A 23,918-nucleotide genomic window follows, 5' to 3' on the forward strand; every position below is an offset into this window, starting at 1 on the left:
AAGGTAAGAGATCTCAGCAACAGGCATGGCTTTATACATAGGCAGCCTCCTCTAATCTAATGACAACTTCCCACTTGCAAGGATCTACTTGGGCATGTGGAATCCTTCCGGTGACACAGAAGTGCCCTTAACAGAAGCACTTTGCAACATTTTCAGCCGTAGAAACTGTCAGGTCTTATGTAGAAAATAATTTGAAAAAAGAACCCAAGAGGTCAGGAAGATATGGATTTGAATGAATGCTTTCAATTTTATTTCTAGATGTCTTGTCCACTGCATTATCACCAGCTGCTCTAAAGCATCCGTTCAGTTTTCAGCCCCTTTAACCAAGGCACTTTCCTACCCAGTCAGAGCCAACAAACCACTGGATGTTCAACACATTACTGATCAGCAGCTTGTTTAAATGTGCCTCAAAGCCTGCATCAAAGCTCCTCCCACGCATCTGTTGAGCCTTCATATAAACTACTGCCTTATGTCTGCCTTGCTTTTTGCCAAGGTGAGCGGCAGTCCAGCCATGACCACTCACACGCCCCAATACCATGGCCCAAAATCTCCTACGCAAAGGATACTAACCTGTTTCCTCCAGCCACCCATTCCCTAAAACTCCCCAAATCAAATACAATCTCAGGGACGCCTCAAGCATTATTTTTTGCACCTGTGTGTGTACAGAATTGCGCAAACACAGATTTACCAGAGAAGATTTACCCTCCTTTGCCTAGCCAACCAGCCCTTGGAGCGGCACAGGTATCACACATGCTATGGGCAGCTGGGGTGCATGTTTCTGCTCACTGTGACAAAGACTGTGCTCTGGCCCTGCCTGCTCATATTTTTTTGTGACTGGGTGCACCCCAATAAATCAACATTTGCTACTGTAGCTCACTACTTGGGCAAATCACCCAGGTATCTACCAGCCCCTTTATTAAACTGCTGTAACACAAGAGACTAAACCAGGTATTTGTGGGTTCCTCTCACCCCAACTCCAACTTGTGGTTAATTTTGTATCCACTGCCTGTTCCTCTGTGGCCATTGGCAAGCATTGCTCACTCCCCTTCATTCCAAAAACAAATGAACTTGATCTTAGATTGCAGCACAGGGGAACAGCATGGAAAATCTAGAAGTTAATACTGCAAGCAGCAAAAGCTACATACAAATCTAACAGTGCTCTTTGTTATGGAATAACATGGAATAACATGCTGGAGGCTCAGCAAGAAAGTAAAAACACCCTGTTTGCTTTGCTTTACTTTAACCTACCTGCCAAATAAAGAGACTCATAACTTTATGCTTGGTGATTATGAAAGTGTAAGAAAAACAAAATGATGAAAACTCCCATTTGATTGTCAGTGACCTGCATAGAGCTCCAGAACATCATGGCTGCTTTACTCACCCGAGGACCTCTCTTTCCCGATGGACCTGGTAAACCTGGAGGACCTGGAGGACCCTGATAATAGAAAAATCAAAACAATTAAGGCTAAAATCCAGCACAAGGACAGTATCACACATCTGAATCACACAGTTCTTTTAACCGATGACTTTCTGCTTGTGCAGACCTCAACATGAAAACCAATTCCCCGACTACAATCATGTGTGGTTTTAACCTGGCTCTAAATCAGAGTTCTGTTTACAAAGTATCTTACGTCAGGGAATTGGAGCTAACAATCTAGATAGTAGAATGTACTTAAGTGTGTTTGTGTTAAAGGAAGAAGAGATCAGTTCAAGGATTAGAAACAGGCAAGTGCGGTGTATTTAGAAACAAATACAGAATAATTAAGCTTTTTTAGTAAGTGTGCTGGCATGCCAAACGCATTTTAGAAAAGTCAGGGGTAACTGAAAAAATGAGATACCACCTCACCAAATACACAGACATGAAATAGAAGAAAAATAGACAAATGTTCAGTTCCTACTAAAAGAAAAACTGGCAGCACATTCACCTTCACATATAACAAGTATACTTCTTTGTAAATAAAAATGCAGGCTTTTTAGAAAATGCTAGTATATAACTAGATTTATCTTTTGCAAATAAATTAGATTATTAGTCACTATAAGAATATTATACACCATCCTCTATACATTTAGTTGTTTTAACCACAGAAATCTTTCCTGTTCTTTACGTGATTGCTGTTCACATTCAAAACACCAGGATCTACTTCACCGCACTCAAATACAAACGACAGCTCTAGCCTAAAATCTGCACTAATTCATATTATATTTCTTCTATCACATGCAAGTCCTAAGGAGAGATGGGCTAAAGAATTAATTCAGCATGGCAAGTCCCAGCTTTAATAGAAACCAAGTACACCCACCGCAACAGACAACGGCCATCCAAGAAGTCAGACCTCATGAAGGAGGTCAGTCAACACAAGCAGGAAGGGATTCAACTTGCTCTCTCACCCAGGTATCCTCCCACTCCTGTGTTGTGCATAGACTGCAGCCTCTCAGCTGAGGCACTGGGCAAACGCTTCATGTCATACTGCCCATCACCAAACAATATTGCTGAAAGCTGCCAGATACCAGGGAAACCAGAGGAGCAGCTATGGGGGCCAAAATGCCCAATTCCCAGGCTTTGCAGAAAAAATACAAGTTTAAAAAATGGAGGAGGGGTAAGATAAACACCCTCTGGGGTTTTATTAGCAACCAACAAAACATTTTATTAAAAAACCTAAAGTTTTGTGGAAGTGATATTTCTTTTTCCTTGGAAAAATAATGCCACTGGTAAACAGTGCTGATTCTGGACTTAGGCGTTATCAAGCGATTGCATTCATCTAGCCAAAATACAGACCCCTTTAGGAAATTCTGGGAAATTGTTCTGAGGAAGAACAAAAAGGTTTTCCTCTCCATACATACTGCATTATGTCCTGCTGAAATCCATAGTTTGCACTTCCCTTTCTGTGTAATACAGAAGACATAAACCTGTGCAACAGTCCTGGTCTTTAGGTCAAACCCTAACAAGTCATACTTTTAGCATAGGATATCTGCTATTTACCTAAATTGCATAAATGCTCACCAGATTCCTTGTATTTTTCTAGACTAAAAAGACCATAACTGTGTTTAACAACAAACAAAAAAAATGTAGCAGACACCTGGAAGTCTCTTAACAGGTCCAAAAACATACCTGACACAGCACAGAGAGCTCCCACCCTGCCACTGCTGAAGTAATATGCTTCCTAACAGCTCCTCTCACATTGTAAGTCAAGAGATGCACTTTGCTTAGAAAACTATCCTGGGACTACAAAGAGAAATATATTATATATTATGTATTATATATTTTATAATAGTTGTAGATACTGTGCATTCTTTTTCAACTTGAGGTACAAAGTTTTCCTCTATTCCCCTTTCAGATGATCTCTAAATTTCCTTAAAAATTAATTGATAGCCAACCCCCCCTCTTTACTAACAGAAATTTTAATGATTTTTACTGCTGACATATTGAAGAGAGCAGTGAGAACATTTTTCCTCTATATGACTCCAAATTTTTAAGTAGTACCTGCTTCCTTTGAAAGGAAAAAACCCCAAAGAACCCCCACCTCACTTTGATAACACTAATTGGTAAGTAATTATCTCTCTTTGCCTAAATAATGCAAAGAAGAAAATCTAATCACAACCTCAGCAGCTCCTAAAAGAACTTGAACGAATTAAATGAGCATGTTCTCAATCAAGGCTTTCTAAAATGAAGTCAAACATTGTAGATTAAGTCTCTGGTTAATAATAATTAACAATTAGCACCAGCAGTGCAGGTGTTTGACTAGAGAATTACCAAGGACTCTCCTTAATCACAGCACATTAATTCTTAACCTCCAGCTTGGACTCCTCTCTGCAACTCAAGCAACACCTGGGCTGACAGCAGCCTTAGTAGAGCACACACAAATGTTTTTCCAAGTTATTCCACCCTATTACTACTTCAACCTGTGAAAGCAACTGCAAGTTCAAATCAGCATGACTCTTTTTATGCTAGCTAGGAAGCTATTTATGCTTCTTAAGCACCTACAGAAGTCAAGTTCTGAGAGTGAGCCAATCTCCCAAACCACAGAATTAGTCATTTGTTTGAGTAACTTTATCTACAAATACTGGAAAGAGTAATTAAACAAACCTGAAGCAATTAAAAGTGTAAATGTGGCTTTTTGCATTTGACATTTTTAAGCACTGCCACCAAAAAAGTAATAGTGACTTTGTATAAATACTACTGACATGAATTTTGAATCTATTTATTTAATAAGATCAGTTTGCTCAAAACAGATCATAGGTACCTTAAGAAAGGTACTACAGCTTATTGTACTTAAGAATTGCAAAAATTTGATTTAGCCACTGAGGGGAGAAGCTCAAGTTCCAAATAGCCATGGCTTAAACCTGACATAATAAAAGTGGGTGATAGTCTTCCAAAAATTTTCACCGCCTTTCACCATTGCATTCATCTTAATGACCATTTTGAACTTTCACAGCTATCCCTTCTACAGATGCATGTGTTTTAAACTTTGGTCTGCACCAAAAGCAATAAGAAACATTCATTTGCATATAACAAGCCTCTAAGACTTCAGATGACAGCAGTAAATTCTGTGTTCAGTAGTTAAAACTTCTGCCCAGGCATATGCTGTTCCTGTTGCCATTCAAGGCTGAAATCAAATTCCCTGAAGCTTCTCTTGCAAAACCACTCTGAACTTTCTATTTAAAAGTCATTTAAGTACACCTTAACCACTCAACCTCAGCTCACTCAAGCACTTCTAAAAAAGACTAAATTAAAGAAATTAATGCTGGATCCATCAAATACCTAAGGCAGCCAGTCCTTCAGCAAAACAAAACCAACAGGAACTCTTCTGCACATCATCACCAAAACACCTGAAATATAGCAGGGAGTTAAACAGAAACACCTGGCTCCAAACTAATTCCAAAAAACAACTCCACAAAAGGAAATTGAACTTCCAGCACTGATAGCATCTCTTGTTTTATTGAGCAGGCATCACTTTGACTAGAACTGTTTTCCTGATGTCCCACCTATAATTTCTTACTCTGTCTTGCCATACTATGAGCAGGCAAAAAAGTGTCTTTATTAACTCACCTTTTGCAGAACTATAGCATTTGTCCTCTAATTATTAAACACACTTTTGTTTTAACTTTTGCTCAGAATCATATTTTCTACAATGGTGCCACCATTAGTGCAACCTTCTGCAATCCTTCCAGCCTGTCTACATCTTTTTTAAAACTCATCCAAAACCGAGGACTCTTCTCCAAACTGCAGCCTCAGCATACCCAAGGCAGTAGAAAAATAGTCTGTCTCTAATATATTGCCAAAGAGGCATCAAGCATTCCACTGATAAGATGCATTTATTCACTAGTTTACTATAGTAAACTAGTCACCCACATCTGAGTGCCTAACAAATCACTCCCCCATCCTTTATTTGCACTTTTAATTTCTTTACTATTGCATTAAGTTTCAACTCATCAGTTTTAGACCTCCTGGAATTTGGGTTCTGTCACTCAGAAATCTTCTACCTGTTCCCAGCACGTGTTGCCTACCTTTTTTAAAGCACATTATTTCATATTGATATTAGTTACTGAGCAACAAGGATCCTAACAAACATGAATGTCCACCTATACTTTCTTCTTGCATCATCTGCATTTCACTGGAAATGACTAAACAACAGACACTTCTTTATCCAAATGCCCTAGAGCAGGCAGTCACTTGTGTATGATTAACCTCCTTTCTATACAGCTGTGGAAGACTTTCCCTTTCTCTGGCAAGAATTCCTATAACAGTCAAAGCAGTATCGTAAATGTCAGAGGATTTTATATATATATGCCTTTGGGTTATGGATTAAAGCTTTTCAATATTGTTGTGCATAAGACAGGGAAAACGCATCAGTTTCAGGTGAACTAAAAGTTAAATATTTATAACTAACACTGTATTTTTGCTACTAAAAATAAAACAGCAAGAATCTTGAGTTTTTGTCTGAGTCTGCAGATATCGAGACAGATTTCTCAGCCTGAGCAGGGAAACATGAGTGTTACCTGCAGAGCTAAAACGCACGAAAGAGATTAACCGCCCAATATATCCCCTGTGGCTAGGGAGAGCCTCAGCAGGCGGCTCGTTCAACTGAGAAATAAGCTAAGAGTGAAATATCTGCTGACACTACCTTTACTGGTGTTTACTTAGCACTACATTCAGAGATCTCCAGACCTCTTTGAGGGTTCTCACCCTCACACCTCTTGCTTAAAATAAGAGCGTCTAATCCAGGTCTCAATTCTGCCTAATGCAGGGTTTCACTTCCAATTGCTCTTGGCAGTACCTCCAGACTGATTCTGCTGGCCAACCAGATAGACTAAGGAACACCACCTTTTGGTCCTCTACTATTTCTCCTTACAGCTGAGTGGCTTCATAGTCCTGAAAGCTTTTCCAAAAGAGAAAGATGATTTCTAGCTCGTTTCTCAGAGGAAGCCAAATCCTGCACAGATGCAACTACCTACCAGCAACTAACCTAAATCAGCTCTTCAGGTAACATCAACCCCTCCTTCTGCCAGTGTGGGACTACATACCACATCATTCCACAGTCCCAAAGCAGTTTGCAGTAAAGAATATCGTCTTGAAAGTTAAATACTTTAAAATACACACCCGATTTTTAATTTTTAATCTTTACACAGTGCCAACACCCTTTGAAACATAAAGCAGCTCATCAGATGAATGGAGCAGCTTTTCCTCTAAACTAATGGTTCAGGAAACTACACTGCTCCACTTTAAACTCACCCTGCTTGTAGGCGATTTTGGCCATTGCAACTGCTAGAATTTTAATCAGGGTCTTAATCATTTTGAAGAAATAGATGCCCTTTTCCATATGCTACCCATAAATGAAAGCCTGAATTCTGGATCCCTCCTTTGCAGTGGTGGGTGAATTCCACAGCTGTGGGATCATGGACTACAAGGGGACTAATTATACAAGGCAAGAATCAGTTCTGGTAGATGATTAAAAGCTAAAACGAAGCTCAGGAGTTTAAGAACCACAAAAGCTAGTTCTTGCCTGTCAACTCCAATAGAACAAACATTATTTCTGTGTTGAATCTTGAAAGAAGGTTCAAACCAACCACAACGTAATGAAAGAAGAAAAAAGGGGGGTGGGGGTGTGTGTGTTCATGCCTCATCAGGATTTTTTGCTGCAAGGGAACTTTCCAAGTTCCTCAGTGTTGCTTTTTAAAGCTCCCCACTGATAAGACTGCATGGCTACTTGTGTACTAAAGTGTTAGAGCCATACAGATAAAAGCTGGATTATCTCCAGTCTTCTCCATGTGGGTGTACTGGACTGAGAAAGCGAACCATGAGCACCTCTTCAAGTCTGAGGCCCACAACAGTGGCAGGTACTGTATCACACAAGCTCCATGGAGCACAATCCTTTACAAAAGTTTGTGTGGAAAAGGCCACACAGGGGCCTCTTCTCCCTTTGGCATCAACATCTGGTAACCACAATGCTTTAGCTTTGCCTCTGTTTCCACAGGTGCTGCTGGTCCCTTCAGCTACATTAATGCCCACAAAGCTCTAGATTAATTTCCCAGCTCTACCAAGATCTCCAAGACCTCAGGTATGTTCTCTAAATCCTGAGCCTAAGGATTTTGTCCTAAGCTCCAAAACTGGAAATTATTTTCATATTGTTGAGGAAAGCTACATACTTAGTGATATGTCCCCATAAATACTATTATAAGGGACAAAAAGAGATAAAAGACTGACTTCACATTCTGAAGGGACAGAGCAAGAGCACTCTGGACTAATATGAATTACATATTAATACATTTTTCAATTGGGGTGTAACAATGTCTTTGTATCTGGATACTGTTAAGATAAAAATAGAACTTTTAATACGTTTTCAGATGTTGACTACCTTAAGAAAAAAAATATTCAAATATCTATTAGAAATTACTTAGCACATATCATATTGCTTTCCAGTAATAACCACACAAAATACTCACACAAACCCCCCCTCCCCCCCCACCAACCCACAGCAAGTGGAATTATCTACTCCATGCTATGGTTTAAAAATTTAACCAAAACCTCAAACAAGCACTAACTGTGGTATTTCCCAGGCTAAGCAGGAACTGCTGTTCTTTCTTGACTACAGGCTGAGATATATTGCTTCCAATTTTATATACTAAAACGTTTGAGCCATTTGCACACAATGAGAAAGGACAAACAGGTTTGTATTTAAAGCACAATTGTTCATTTGCAATTGTTTCAGGGATCACCCTGAAAACAAATCATTTTACGTGCAGGTTTGCATGACCTGTAACCTTGGGTTACAATGGGTTTTCCCAGCCTAGGTTCTGCAACTGGCCTTTTTCTACAGCTACAAATTTTGATAGCATTGTTCAAATGAGAAACCTGCGTCATTCTTCCAAACAGCCTGGTTGATCCTTTTATGGATCAGCATTTACATTTGTGTACAGTATGAATTTATGCTGTAATTATTAAGTAAGCAATCTCCATAAGTAGCAGTTACAAGCATGTGGCTGCATTTCAAATTTTAAAGGAGTCTGAGTTGCCTACTACTTCACCAGAATGTGAATATCTTCAATGCTTTTTTGCATTCTGCCAGTAAAAAGAGGAGAAAAAAACCCAACCCACAAACCAAAAAGACACCAAAGAACCACACCACTTACATAAAGATTACATGCAGGAAAGAGACATACTTAAGGTAGACAAACATTGGTACAGTGCAGCCAGGAGAAAATGCAGTCACAGCTTTGGCATGCTTTGCAAGGTTTCTTTCAAAGCCTCTGTTAAATGTACATTATTGTGCTACAGTAAAAAGAGTAGTAAAGATAACTTACAGGAGGTCCAATTTCCCCCTTTAGACCTCTGACGCTTTCCATCTCAAGCATTTTGTCAAGATCTTCATAGTCAAAGGCATAATTATCAATACCAATGTCATAACTGTTTTCCATGCGGTAAGTGTCATCAGCATCAAATGCACCTTCCTGCCCTGGATTGTGTTGATTGTCCAAAGAGAGCTCAGCAGGCAAACCATACAGGGTTGTGTTGAAGAAGTGCTGCTTTTTCCTTGGTTCATCTAAATGCTTTTTTGTTTTGTCCACTCCCTTGCTTGTAGTTTTACTCTGTTTTACTGGGGAGATCAAAGAAGGTTTGCTTTGTCTGTCTGCATCTTCTGTGGTATTAGCTACAGTATTTGGATATGATCCTGGGGGGGGCTTAGCAATGCTTTTTTTGCTTGTCTCCTGCTGAAGAAGAGGCTGATTGACATCCTCCTGCAGCTCTGCTTCAGGCCAAGCTTCCAGCAACAGAGGTTTGGCCTCTGGAAACTCTGATGCAGCGACATTTCTTGACTCAAAGTATTCTAATAGAAAGGGAATTTGTGTAGCATTGGTAACAGGAACATTCAATGTTTCTTCCCTTCCATAAGCTGATAGGGCTTCTGAATGTTTTTTCTCATCAGTGGTCACCTTTGAAAAAACATCCAGCCCATCTGATGTATGTGGAGCTCCTAGCAGAGATCGATACGTTTCAGCCTGGCGACACTGCTGCTTCACATATTTACAATAGTTTGCAGAGGCTTCTGCAGAGGGAATAATATCTAGCTGACATATCACTCCTTCAAAGCTGACAGAGTGAGAGTTCATCCTTCCCAGGGTAAATGAACCATCCAAATCAAATGACTCCACTTCAGTAGGTGCTCCCCTGCTATAGGACTTCTTTCCGCACTCCACAAATATTGAGACAGTCTTGTCTTGTATGTCAATGGCAAACAAATGCCATCGCTCATTATGAACACTATAATCAAAGTGTACGAAGTGCTTCCCTCCAGTGTACACCGCTATCTTTCTCGGTAGTAACTGGACGCCAAATTGCAGTCTAGTTTTGTTCCTAATACTGAAAAGGAAAGCATTATTTACTCTGTAAGAGTACAACCCAACTAATATGGTGAACCGATGCCCTAGATTTGAAGGTATGACTTGAGCGATGGGGGACTCAATGTGTGCTTCACTAGTTAGTACAACTCCCGATACGGTTAGACGAACACCCTGAGGTAAGAGAGATGATGCTGAGGGCACTGTTGTCTCTGAGGACTGTTGAGCATCTTTCACAAGGCCTAATTGATGAAGAACATCTATTGCTGTAAAAAGAAAGAAAGGTATACTGTTGATTTTTGTTTACACGTGCATAAATGCAGGTAACAAGCGTACACATAACACCTCAACAAACCTGTACTTCCCATAGCACACAGCAAAGCCACTAAATCTTTAAAAATCACACCAGTCTTCCAATAAATCAAACAATTAAAGCCAGAACAAAATTGCCATTTAAAAAACCCCCAACCAAACCTATAGAAAGCTCCACATAAATTAACCAACCTACAGCGTGCACTGTGAAATTGAAAAATCACCACTTGCTGTCCTCAACTTCTTCACAGCAGTTAATACACACACTTTGTTAGTTCCTGACTTATTTGGCTAATCCTGCCTACTCTTTAGGCAGATAAGTTTTTAAACTTTTTCTTCTGCAAAAACCTTCCTCAATAAAATCATGCTTTTCCTCTTTATCAGAAAAATTTGAGTATTTGAAAGGAGGGTTGGTTTGGTTCTAAGAAAGGACAAGCTGTAACACAGTAACACCTCAGTAGAGCACCAGAAGACAGTCACCCACTCAAAACAAAATACAAGGTAACCGATGCCCAGTAGCTGCTATGCACTGCAGAGGGAATGCAACTGGTACCTGGGAAGAATGGCTGTGCTTCCACCAGGGAGCTTTCCTCCTGCCAAGCAAGGCCCTGTGCCATCCACTACAGAGCTGGCTTTAAAGGGAATTGTTTTCCCCACAGGATCACCCTTGATTGTACACATCTGTGTCAAAGTTGGGCAAACTGAAAGCAAACAAACTCCCCAAGGCGAGACACAGAGTGCACCACCACCCCCTCTTCCAGCACACAGTTCATTGTAAGGGACAGGGGTGACATGAATGCAGAAATGGTGAGGACCAAGGAAAAGAGGAGAAATGTCAGAATCCAAGGGGCACTGCTCCCATCTTCTGGCTCATCTGTCCTCCCAGAGAATGTAAGGCTGCAGCTACCCAGGCAAGATACTCCCTTAAGAGTGCACTCCACAGCAAGACAGTGGTGAGACAGCAGGAGACAGACTAACCAGCTGTCCTACTGATTTATGCCCTATAGATTTGACTCTGGCATATAGAAGTCTGGATAGGAGATCTCCCTGTAAGGTAGAACGGGCAGTGGTATTGTCACTGTTGGATTCTCTGGTGTCTTGTATAGTGTGAGCTTTGTACTTTAGTCCTTTTGTGACCCTGGACCTTACCCTATTTCCATCATTTACCAGGCCACAAATCTTCACCTACTGTGTAGAAACAAAATTATCTAGCCTCCTGCTAAACTGAAATCATGTCTGACCTGGGATAAGAGAGCAAAGCCACTTTGCTCCTAAAGGGTGAATCACTGGTTGAAGATGGCTGAATTCATTTGTCATTGCCTAAATCAGACTGGGGCATGTTGGTGGGCATAAACTTCTTTCTTCAGGTTGAATTTTAAAGACACTGTTAGATCCCTTGTGATGCAGCTGAAGCAGAAACAATACCTACAAAGGCTTGAATAGGAGCTAAACTTCACATCACCAGCAGTCTTCCTGTAGGGTTGCTAAATAAGACAGCACTTAAGGCACTGATCAGTAAAACTGCTTGTGAATGGTGTCACAGAAATACCACAGAGACAGAAAAAACACAACCATGGAAGTAAGAGACAAGAAGGTTAGGGGCTAAAACACATGGCATGAGAAAAGGCTGAAGGAGCTACATTAGCTGGGCCTGGGGATGAGAAGGCTTGGGGGAATCTCCTTACAACTATCCGTTATCTGCATTAGGGTTATGGGGAAAACAGAGAAATGCTGAGGAGTAACCAGCACAAACTGCTGTACAGGAAATTCCAGCTTCATACAAAGAAAAGGCATCTTTACCACAGAATTAGTTACGTGCTGGACCGGGGGGGGAGCGCAAAGAAATTGTATAATCTCCATTCTTGGAGCTCTTCAAAACCCCACTGGACAGAACTCAACAACCTGAACTAACCTCAGCAACGACCCTTATCCCAGCAGGAGTTAGGAGCAGTGGAGTTCAAGGTCCCTCTAATATAAATTTTGTGATTTACCACCCAAGGGGAAACTGAACATGGCTGGTGTCACAGGCAGCATTGCACAGAAGTATACAATAGCATCTGTTTTCACCCACAGCTGGGCCAAAGCTTCAGTGAACTGCCTATATTAAAAACAACTAGTAGTATCCAACAGTTGCACTGAGCTAGTAAGTCTGACTGGGAAGAGACTGATGCTTCCCACAGCACTCAGCTGAAGGTTCTTTTACTACGCATGTTGTACTAAGATTAACTAAAGCTATTAAATGGCATACAAAAATGTGAAGCAACCAAGAAAAGGTAAGGATTCTCTGTTGTAAAGAGAATCAAGAGCAGCTTCAACTGAAAAATGGATGTTCACTCTTTTAGTGGAAAAAAGGTCTCCTTTCCCAGTCTTTCCTTTCCCTGTTTACTCAATGTATTCATAGCAAACTTTAAGAATAGACAGATGTTGGCTTGGTTTCAGCAGTAAATTATGAGAAGAGCCTGAGATTTCCTTGAGAGTGGTTTATAAATTGGAACAAAAAGTGTCAACCTGAATGCACTGTACATCCTGAAAATTAATTACACACCTTGTAGTGTTTCTAGTCATGTTTGAGATTCACAGTCATGCCAAGATTGTCCTGGCAGGTAGCCAGCGCAGACAGAGGTATGGAGAAAACATATCTGTGCAGAAAGTCATGTGTTTGCCAATTTCCCAAGATGTTTTGCCTCAGAGCAATTAATTTACTGTAGCTGTATTTTTTATCTGTCCGATTGATAACAGAGGTCAGGTTATAGTAGAATTTTGAAGCACAATGCATCTGCTAACAAACCACTACACTTTCCCAGGACCCTGGTCCTGCATGGTCTGCATGTAGTTATGGAAGAGAAAGATGTACTTGAATTGCCCTTACGAAAGCTAAGAAGGAGGACAGGTCCCAAAGCAAAGGTCTTATGCATCCAAATACCACCCCAACACTACAGACACTGCTCCACCACTTCTGTGCACTGGCTGGGCCAGCTGACTGCACAGAGCAGACCAGCCAATAACCTAACCTAAGGCTGTGTCTATATACCACATCCTAACCTGAAATATTTGACAAGTACTTGTATTTTAAACCATTTGTAATTAGATATTTGTATTTAAAAATAACAATGCACACAGTCTGTCTAAAGTAGTATAAATTGAAGTACAAACCAAAAAGCTTAAACTGGCTTAAACCAGTCAATTTTAAAATAACATTCAAGAGTATAACTATTAAATCTCAAACTTTAAGCAAAATTGCCAAAATTTTGGCAGTTCTGAATTGAAAACAGCACATTGTTTAGAAGTTATTAAAGAAAAAAAAGAAAACCATGTTGTGTGTGTGATGAGCAATAAGACACATTCCCCAGATCCTGCAAACAGATTTCTGCAAAGAATGACAGGTCCTGAGAAAGCTGAACACGTATAACACTGTGTGAAAAATGACAGGAAAAGATTAAGTATCAACTAACTATTCCTTGCAGACTTACTGCCTGTTAACCCACCGTCAAGCCAAAAGGCTGTTCCAAACATTTTTGGCCAGTCTTTTTATTTCTGGTCCAACGTGTATTTTTACGTTATTTTAAGGCTTTCAGAAGCTCTTGGCAGTACACAAGGCTTTGGGATCAAGCAACCCTCTCAACTCCTCATCCCAGCATGACAACCACTATTTTCTTTACCTATCAGTAGTCTGTTTTCTTTGTTTACCCATGTTTGCACAACATCTGTCTTCACTTACTGGTCACTCAATCCATTAGTCCCCCCAAATTGTAACCGCTCATCTACCTGAAGGCAAAGTTGTTTGGGGTTTTTGCTGTCAAGTGCTTTCTTTCCACCTTCTAGGAGGACTTGAAAAATTCACAACCTTACTGCATCATGAGGGGAGGGAAAACCTAACACGGGCTTTGGCAAAAAGAATCTTCTGACTCTCCTGCAGTAATCCTAGCATACATGTTACTTGCTTTCCCTTTAGCAGTATGGGCAAGGGAAAGGCAAGGGTTGTTCAGTCAGCTCCACCAGAACTGAGACCAATTACTCATTGGGCTGCCCATTTCTTAGGTGATGCTGCATCTCCAACAGGGTAAACTGAGATACCTGGTACAGCCAGTGCTCTCCCAGAAACCTAGCTAAGCGACTGATATGGGAAAGCCAGCCAGATACATTGATTCTGTATGTCCTTGAGCCAAGAGAGTTTTAATAACAACTTAAGTAGTGTTGACATATTCCTAATGGGCAGAGAATCCAGTTCCTGGGCAAGCTCTACACACGGCAAATGGAATAGCACTAGCTCTGCAGGTTATATACCAGAAATGAAGGATACACTTGAGATTTTTTTTTTTTTTTGAGGAGATTTCCTCAGTCTACTGTTCTCTGAACTACTTTCTGCAATATTGCTTGCATACTGTGCAAATAAAGTGCATGGGGCACCCAATCCACCCAACAGGAAGAAAGTTGCATCAAGGTTCAATGCATCTTTTTGATCCCAAACAAGCACTTAAAGAAACTGAAGTCACGTATGACATCGGTGCACGAGAGGTGGAGGGGAGTTTCCATTCAGTAAGGTTTCTCACACAGCTGTCTAGAAACACTGTTGAGTAATAAAAAATAACAGGAAAGCTCCTTAATCTGCTCGTGACAAAGTAAGATATGGTCAGATACAGGCATGCCAAAACTGAAGGCTTTACCCCGTTTCTGCAGAAGTCTGTGCACAGAGGTACTCTCAGCTGAGAGGCCAATAAGCCTCAGGCTACGCCCACACCCCCGTGTCACCACCATCCCTACTCCTGCAGCCTGCACAGCCCCTGCCTGAAGCTCCACTGGAAAAGCAATGCTCAGACTGAGGTATATGAGAAGCAAGAGAAGTATTTCTTTGAAGAGGGAGGGCTGGAGGATTGAAGGCAACTTCACTGCACACCTATCTCTGGCATCCTTCACCTGCTACACTGGGAAGGTGCAAACTGCATCCCTAAACCAGTCTGTTCCCTTTCCCAGCTCCCCCCCCCCCCTAGCTGGGAGCAGGGCAGGCCACACACATCTATGGGTGCTGCCTCTCCTCCAATGAGAACTTGGCTCAGCTATTAAAAGAATCTAGGAAAATCCCATAATCACAAAAGCATATGTCCCACATTGAGCTGAATGTGAAAAATCAACAGCCAATCTTTGCAGGCAAACAATGAGCAGCTAACAGAAGGCAAAACTATAAAGAGAACATGGGAAAAACCCAACCTTTGGGTAAAAAAGCCCAAGCTTTGCCCATCACAGGGAATGATGAGAAGGCATTGGTGGGAATAACAGTGGGAGGCTGCTGAGGTATCCCACAGGGCTCTAACAAAACGTTATCAGGAACAAGTCTTGACTCAACCATGCATCCCAGCTGTTTGCATTCAGCTGAGTATTTGTTGTTAACACACCTACCCACTGAGGATGACCTGTTTCTTCCTTCACCTGAGTGGTGAAGCAACATGGCAGAGAACTGATGCTGCTCTCTCCCAGCAGATAAGTGACCAAGTGGTTTGCTAGCCTCCGCCACTTTGGGACAACAATTTCCTTCCTACAGCTGTCTGTAGTGCAAGCTGCACATCTGGTGCAGTAATAACAGCTGGCAGATTAAAAAAGAAACTAAAAAACAAGACAACACTATTTCCTCACTAACATCTGCATCTGAATGCAAAACCAAACACACACACAGTTTCACTTTTTGCTTTAACAGTGCCAGCCTAGACGAAGCCTTTATTATGTGCAGTGGTTTGCACAGCCCTAAGTGCAAAGGTTACTCAGTCATAGCTTCCCACCCCCAAGGACGCCCACTTGCAGCAAAGACACAATCAAAGCCTTCTCACTGTACAAGGCTTCTCTTATAAAAAAGCCTGCTTAAATATGTAAGCAATTTCATAGACAGAAAATCTGAGTAATTTTCAAAAGGTCATCTTTTCCAAACTGGTTGCTTTAAACTTTTGCTCTCATTATGACATAGCTGGTATTATTTTAAAATTACCATTAAGGTACTGAACCTAAGGTCACTAGTAATAACAGCCATTTGTTCTTTTCATCTAGTAACAGATTATACAAATGTCCTGTTACAAAAATTATTCTTACCTTGTTTGGGTACTTGTGCAACACCCACAGCTATACATATTGCAATATAAAGGAGAATTTTCCTAAATGGGAAAGAAAGAAAAGAATATGTGAGACAACATCTAAAGTTTTGGAACCCCAAGGTAATAGAAGCTTGATTCAAGACCCAAGCTCAATGGCAGGACACCGCTGACTTCAGCAAGTCCTGGATCAAAGCCATCACATTGTACAGCTTTCCATTGGTGCTGAGAAGGCGTTTCACACAAAGATTAAGGATTATGGATGCCCTCATATATAGTACATGTATTTTTACAATGACTTATATTAATAAAGTAACTGCATCTGGTTTATATTTTCTTACAGCAGCCTTCAAATACAAATGCTGCTCTGTAGTAAATTTCTTCCTGGAAAAAAAACCCAACATTGCTCCAAAGAAACAATAAAGATAATTACAAGTAAATGCCTTTTGACCTCCTATCAATCTTGCCACTACATGGCATCATTTTACCATAAGTGAAAATGTTGTGTCACACTTCTGTTCCTGTACTATAAAATTTTGTCATGTTACAAACTAGGCATGCTCCTCACAAAGTACAGAAAAATAAATCCCATCACATTTTGACTTAAAGCTTCATGCTCAGAAGAGTGCAATACTGACTGCTATCATGGGGTCACTGATCGCAATGAGTGTATATAAGGTCAGTAAAGATTATATGCTCAAAACTTGCTTTAAATTAAAAGTGTCAAATGTTGGTCAAAATGCATTTTTACCAAGGTTAAGAACAGACCTTCTGCTGGGTTTTACTCAGCATATTAGCATGTAATCAGACTCTTACGTGTGACCGAATCTTTGGATGAATGACAAATATATTTTCTATCAACATTGGACACCCAGGTGTAGCAACAGCTGCATGTAACAATAATAGTAGCCTATATCTTTTTAGTTCTAAGAAATATTCCTAAAAGTAACAGAAATGTATTTCATCTAACAACTCACTCTCAAGCCTCAGCTCAACCCTCTTGTGCATTAGTGTAAAGTCACCTCTTTGATTTTTCATATTAAACACTACATTGACTAAAAGTGTTTGCTGGACCACACCAGAGAGTGCTTGAGTACCTGGAATAACCAGGATTTGGAGGTAACACCACTGCAACTGAACACCTGTAGCTTCACATGCAGCAACTATGCCAGCTAAGTAGTCAGGTTTGCACAGCAAAAGAAGTGCAGGAAGAAAACCCTCCCACTTCACACGAGAAATGGGAGGTCCAGGCAGCAGAGACAGACAAGTTCCTACCACCAAGCATCCACTGCCAGGCTGCCTTCAGCTCAGAAGTTAACATATGCATAAACCAAGTATTAGTAATGCTGCAGTGACAAGAAATCATGCTATGACTTAAATACTTATCTACATATACACACACACACAGCAGCAGTGAAAAATCTTAATAACCCTTTCAGGGATCTGCAATTCAAACATTCCAGAAACATACAAGTGCATGAAAATCACAGAGCAAAAACCTGGTTTTATCAGTTTGCTCAGTGAAGTAAAGAAGAAACCAAAGTCAGAAGTCATTGATGTAGCAGAGGTTAGGTTCAATTACATTTCTCCTCCACTCAGGTGGTGTTACTGTGGGATTTCAGTCCAGATTCAAACCAAGCCCCGCTCAGGGGGCACTCACAGCTGGTGCCACTGCTTCTCATGGGCCCCCTCCCCAGACCAGTCCAACCCAAACTGCAGGTGGTTCTCAACCACCCTCTCCCCAAGCCCAGCCCTTGATAGGCACTTTGGATACTTGCTGACCAAAACCCACCAGCTGAGTGCCTCCCCCTCCGCCCAATTTCTGTTAAGAGGGAAAACACCCATGGCAAACATAGGAAAGATAAAGGAAGCATTATAGATCCAACCAAATCCCATTCCTTACAGGTGTGGTGGTTCAAACAATAACCCAGAAAGTGCACAATCCGCTACCACCCGCTCTCCAGCTGGCTAGCATCTCTGCTGCCCTTTCTTCTTCCACCTGATCAGCAGTCTGGACTCTATTCACAAATGGCCACGCTGATTTTCAGACAAAGCACTTATTAAGCAGGATTGCAAATTACAAGGGGAAGGAAAGAGAAGCTTTATGAAGTTAGACTAGGCATATATTTCCTGCTATGATACATCTCAAAGAGTATCCTGATACATTCTTCAAAACATCTGCTCAAAGTTTTCAAAGCAAGTAAGTGGGATGGATCTTGGACAAAATAAGGTCCTTTGGTTGTACACCTAACGTGTATTTGCATACTGTGAGAATGTAGGCTTTGGCAATCAGAACAAAATAATAACTTAAGAAACAGTAAGGCATAATAATGGTGACACTTTGTCATTGTATTGCCACTGCAAAACTGTAGATGCATTACATTTTTAGAAGAAAACACATAGAATATATAGGATACTCAAAAATATACATCATTGCTCAGATCAGTTTTGACCAGAAGGTGTGTGGGGTGGAAATTACACTTTACAAATCCCAACACGCTCGTAAGGGCATATGTTTTAATTAACCACTACAGTCCCTAGCTATTCCTCTCTTCAAGATTTCTCCTGCTATAGCCATGAAATGTCTTCTGGAGCCATTCTGCTACTCCTGAAAAAAGACTTAGTGTTGACTTGTCCAAACAGCAGGGCAGCTCAGGTCACTCACTTCAGTTTTTTCAGCTCTAAAGTCCAGAATTCAAGTTCATATTTTCTGTGTCACACAATACATGATCTTTTGCTCTGATGAGAAGCTCAGTGACAGGGATCGCTGTGTTAGACAGTCCATGCATCACACTGTATCAACTAAAATTCAGGATAACCCTTTATTAATTTATTTGACTGCAAGGGGTGCCAGTTGGATCCACAATTAAAAGCAGCAGAAGAGATTTTGGTTAAGTCCAAAGTCAGAACGCTGAAAGAACCTCAGAGCACAAAGATGACGCCTCTTAATGTGACAACCATGTCTTCCACAACATCAGGCAGCGACAATCTGCGTGTCAGGTACCTGCCTCCATCACCTCACAGCAAACGTAGGACGACAAGAAACTCCACAATGCTCCCAGGGCTGTAAGTTACACAGATGCAACTGGATATACAGAAACATTAAGTGAGAGGTAAAGACACATGTCTGGCTTATGCAGTGCTCTCCAGCTGATGTCAAGAACAGATGACTAATCAGCTAAGAGAAAAAGCAGGACCACAGACAAGCACAGGGATGGAGGTCCCATAACATGTGGGGAAAGTTTTCTGACTACCTTTTTTCACAAGTAAACTTTTTGTAAATGAAGCCACGTGCAGCCTGAAGTGACATTGTCTAAGGGAGCCCTCCTCAGCCAAAGATGGAAAAAATTAAATGTTGCCTTTGAGAGAATCTGTTGACACAAACCTTCTCTTCTTGGTCAAGATCACTACTCTTTCAACTGTAGAGCAGCCAGTTCTGTCTGCAGTCACACACCAGCACAGCCACTAAGCCACCATGCTCCTTGCTGTGTAAACACACATATATGGCTTGATCCATCATCTGCCAGAAGTGCAAGGAGCAAAGCAAGCAGCATACAGAAACCCTGGGCCACCTGCCTTAGCTGAGCCCATAGCTCTTGGGGAGACTTGCCCTGTTGAGACAGGACAATAGAAAAAGGCAAAAGCACACGGCATGGAACACTATAGCTGGCTTGATGCTGGCCATTTTCCCCCATTTAACATCACACATGAAGCTGTTCCAACACCTCTTGGCTATGTCCTGTCCTAGAGTCTAGGAGAGAGGATGAAAAGGTAGGAGGAGAGGAACCTCAAGGGATACCCATTTTACAAGCAAGCACAAGATAAGGGCAATTATATAATTGTCTGGAGGAAGGTACTACAGAATGTGTTTGAGCTATTCTATCACTTAAAATAGAGCTTATCTTTATGATAATCTATGGCATCTTGTGGTTGTTTGCCTCTTTCTAGGAGTGGACAGCAACTATCTGTGTTTATTTTCTTCATTAGAATGATGGACAGATAAGGAAACTGATAAGTTCAAAGCAAGTTGTGGCAAGCAACGATGAAAAATTCCACCCTCTGAAAGCTATCCAACAGCATACAAACTTCTGTTTTACTCAGTGCACAACAGTATCCTCTTCATTCCAGGCTAGTCTCCTGAACCTCAGGTTTAAGGGAAGAAATGTCACCAGCTGGCTGCTCAAGACGACAGGAAAGCCTGTTCTCAGTGTAACTGGCACAGATGCATTCAACCCTGAGCTTAGTGATGATGGGTTAAATACCAGCACCTGCCCCATGAGCATTGCTTCAACATGGCTTGAAGGGACATAACAGCCTCCCCCAGGTGATGGTCATATGCCCTTTGGGCACAGATGATACCATGAACCTAACTAGCTGGGGGAAGTTCCTGAACCCTTTGCCTCAAGGTCACAATTTAAATGAAGAAGCAAGAGACAAAATAAGACAAGAGGTAGAGAATCAAAAGATGTATTGCTCTTTCCTTCCAAGGAACAGTAGCCTGAAGGGAGTCCTGCAACAGTTTGGAGAAACTCCCTGACAGGTGGCCAGACACTCTCTGGACAGCACTTGGCTTAAGATGAGAAACTACCACATCCAGAAGAACAGTCAGCTCTGTTAGTATTTCTAAAAGGAGAAAAATGGTTGGAAAAGATGTGATTTTAGAACTGGTTTATGAGTATGTCTCCAACTTCTTACACTAGTTCTCTTGTCTAGGTAGCATACTCAGTTTTTCTCTGTATTAAGGTAGAAGCCTACAACTCAATTTCTCACCCCTGTGAAATACTCTCTCCTTTCGAGGTTTGTCTCCATAGATCACTCTTCAAACATTATACAACTCAGTGCTCACAAGAGACACAGTTAACACAAGCCTGTTCACGTTTTAAAATTCAGTATTCCTTCAAGAAATGTGGGGAGAGATTTGAGTCATACAGCTGTGGGAGTTTCATTTATTTAACCTGCAGAGACCCTCCCACACAGGTAGCAGGTCTGGCCTAGTGGCATTTCCACAAAAAGATGGTCTAGGGTCAAGGGACCGACTGGTTTGATACATGCTATGGAAACCAGATACTTTCACAAAGAACTCTGGTTTCTTAAAAGAAGCATCCAAGTTGCTTCCCCTGTAGTCAATTAGGTAAACAAGGTAAAATATATATCCATTTAGAGTCATACAGATATACGTTCTGAAGCTATCTCAGGTCTTGAACTTAGGTAAACTGTGTCTGTGCTACTTCAATCTATGTTTTTCTATCAGCAATATCCCTTTACAGATCTCAACCAAAATCCATTTTTAGATTGCACTCAGACAATTCCTGGAGAACTCCCATAAACACACAGATCTCCTGGGAAGGCCACCTCCAGACAGACCACAAGCATTCAAGCACACCCACGTTACACGCCAGGCAGCACAATCCCCACTGCAACACAACACAAGCTTTCTGTCGCACCTGGAGCTCCCAGGAAACTCAACTTAAACCACAACCCCACAAAAAATAAGCACTTTACAAAAAGAAACGCATACTGGTACCCTCTATAATACCATTACAGTTATCAAAAGTCACAGTCGTCTTGCCTGGGCTGCTTTTAGGCGAGCTATAGAGCAGAGCTCTGCCTTTGCATCGCAACATGTCCATGAACTAGCAATACGTAAGCCTGCGGCAGAACCACGTACGTACTGGGCACCTCATCTCGCCGTCTCCGTGGCTAAAAGAGCCGCCCCACCTCTTAAATGGAAATCCCGCAGGTTCTGTTGGCAGTGTCTGAATAGCTGGGTACCAGCAGGGAGGACGAGCGGCTGGGCTACCTGCGGGTGCAAAGGCAGCCGCTCCCCCAGGACCCCTACTCCGCTCTGGGGGGCACGGGGCGCGCTGGCTTTCAGGCCAAGCTGCACCCGCTGCCCAGCGGCAGGAGCACACACGCTGCCCAGGGCCGGGCTGCCCAGAACCAGGCTGCTGCCGGGGCGCGGGCTGGGACGGGGGAAGGATGACACGAGGGTACCGGACGGGACCAGGAACATCCAGGAGAACAAGCAAGGGAGAGCGCGAGGGAGAGAGACGCACAGTGACCGGCACGAGCGGGCTCCGCCCGGGGAGCCGGCGCCCTGCACCCCCCGCCGGTCCTCCGGGGGCACCCGGGACCTCGCGGAGTTACGGCTGGAACTCGGAGGGTCGGGGCGTGGGGGCAGCCCACCGGCGTTGCCGTGCTCTGCCCCCGGGCAAGGGAGCCGAACCGAGCTGCAGCTCTCGGCCCTTGCCGACCCCGCCGCCCGCCCCACAGCCGAGACCCCCGCCCCGCAGCAGGGTAGCGGTGTGGTGCGCCCCGTCGCCGCCGGAGCGCGGCCCGCCGTCACGCCTCCACGGCTCCCGCTTACGTTTGTGCCGCGGGAGAGATGCGTCCTCGCCTTGTCCACTCGGCTCCCAAATGCATTTGTATGCATTTGCCCGGGCAGCGGAGATCCGAGGGAAAGCCGGAGCCGAGCGCCGCGCCGCCGCAGGGTCAGGTCCTGTCCATGAAACCCCGCCGGCCCCGAGGTCTCCGCCGAGCTCCGCGCAAGCCCGAGGGCGGCCCGCGTACGGCCCGCGGGGGCGGGCGCGGCGGCGCGGGGGGGGCGGGTAGGGGGGCCGGGCGGGAGGAGCGCCGGGGGCCGGGTGGCGGGGGAGCCCCGCGGCTGCCCGCGGAGTCCGGCGGCGGAGCGGCGCTGCAGCCGCCTGCCCCGGCACCGGCGGTCCTCCCCGCCTGCCTCGGTGTTGAATTTCAGCGCTGGCTGCCTGGCGATTACATCAGCAAACACGGCCCCCGGGGCGGGCCGGACCCCGGCCGCGCTGCTCCGCGCAGGTTTGTCCGGGCGCGCATCCGACGCGGGAGCCGGACCCCGGACCCGCCGGCAGCCCCGGGAAGCGCAGTGCCCAGGGCCGGCCGCCCGTCCGTCCGCCCCAGCACCGACGGGGCCGCGGAGGCAGTGCGGTGCGGCGGCCCCAGGTGCGTCCGGCAGCGCCGCTGCCGCGATGGGAGGGGAGGGACGCAGAGGTGATGCCGTTTAGTGCATCCGAAGAGCGCCTTCGGGTGTGGGAAGAAGGTGCTAGTTAAACTAAAACATGGGGACGGAGGGAGAGGGGGGTGATGAAACGGTATGGAGAAAAAGCTGAGGGCGCTGGAGGTTTTGCGTCTCGAGTTTATTCGGAGTGGGGTCCAGTAATCCTCCCTCTGGAAGGTGTTTGAAGAGCAGATGTAATTTGGTAGCATTACAATACCAAAGGAAATACAATACCCTTCCCTCTCTTCTTCCTAAAGAGTCAACAGTCTCTTAAGCTTTAATTTCTAGTTCTCTTATGTCGTTTCAGGAACACAGCCCATAAGACATCTTTATGCAAACTGTCTCTCAGAAGAAACGAGGTAGAATTAAATGATACCAGGCATTGCAATACACGCTGTACAGCAGACCCATGGTCAAACCCTACAGCCTTACTTAGGCAAAACTTCCATTGCCCTAAGCAGAAATTTGATGTGAGTTATGATTGTAGTGTTTGGCTCCTACAGGAGCAAAGACTCACAGCAAAGACCTTCAGGTTATAGATAAAATGGAGAAACATGACATGAAATAAAACCAAATGTATTCCCAAACAGCAGAAAACAAGAGAAGTGATAAGGCACAAAGAAAGGTTGTACAAGACAGATTTCACACTGCTATTTATTGAGGATGCTCCA

General features: G+C 43.2%; 1 protein-coding gene across 1 annotated transcript in view; it reads right to left on the minus strand.

The window, feature by feature from the left end:
* The window catches only part of COL24A1 (collagen type XXIV alpha 1 chain), a gene marked incomplete at its 5' end in the record, with an annotated part of 134,767 nt that extends 112,127 nt beyond the window's left edge, over positions 1-22,640 (minus strand). The window contains 4 exons of the mRNA XM_084266162.1: positions 1,382-1,435; positions 8,797-10,097; positions 16,219-16,280; positions 22,585-22,640. Of these exons, the coding sequence (XP_084122288.1) occupies positions 1,382-1,435; positions 8,797-10,097; positions 16,219-16,280; positions 22,585-22,640 (1,473 nt within the window). The remainder of the gene's footprint in view (positions 1-1,381; positions 1,436-8,796; positions 10,098-16,218; positions 16,281-22,584) is intronic.
* Between the last annotated feature and the right edge of the window lie 1,278 nt (positions 22,641-23,918).

Source organism: Gallinula chloropus, assembly GCF_964237585.1.
Source record: "Gallinula chloropus genome assembly, chromosome: 6".
NCBI classification, from domain to species: Eukaryota; Metazoa; Chordata; class Aves; order Gruiformes; family Rallidae; genus Gallinula; species Gallinula chloropus.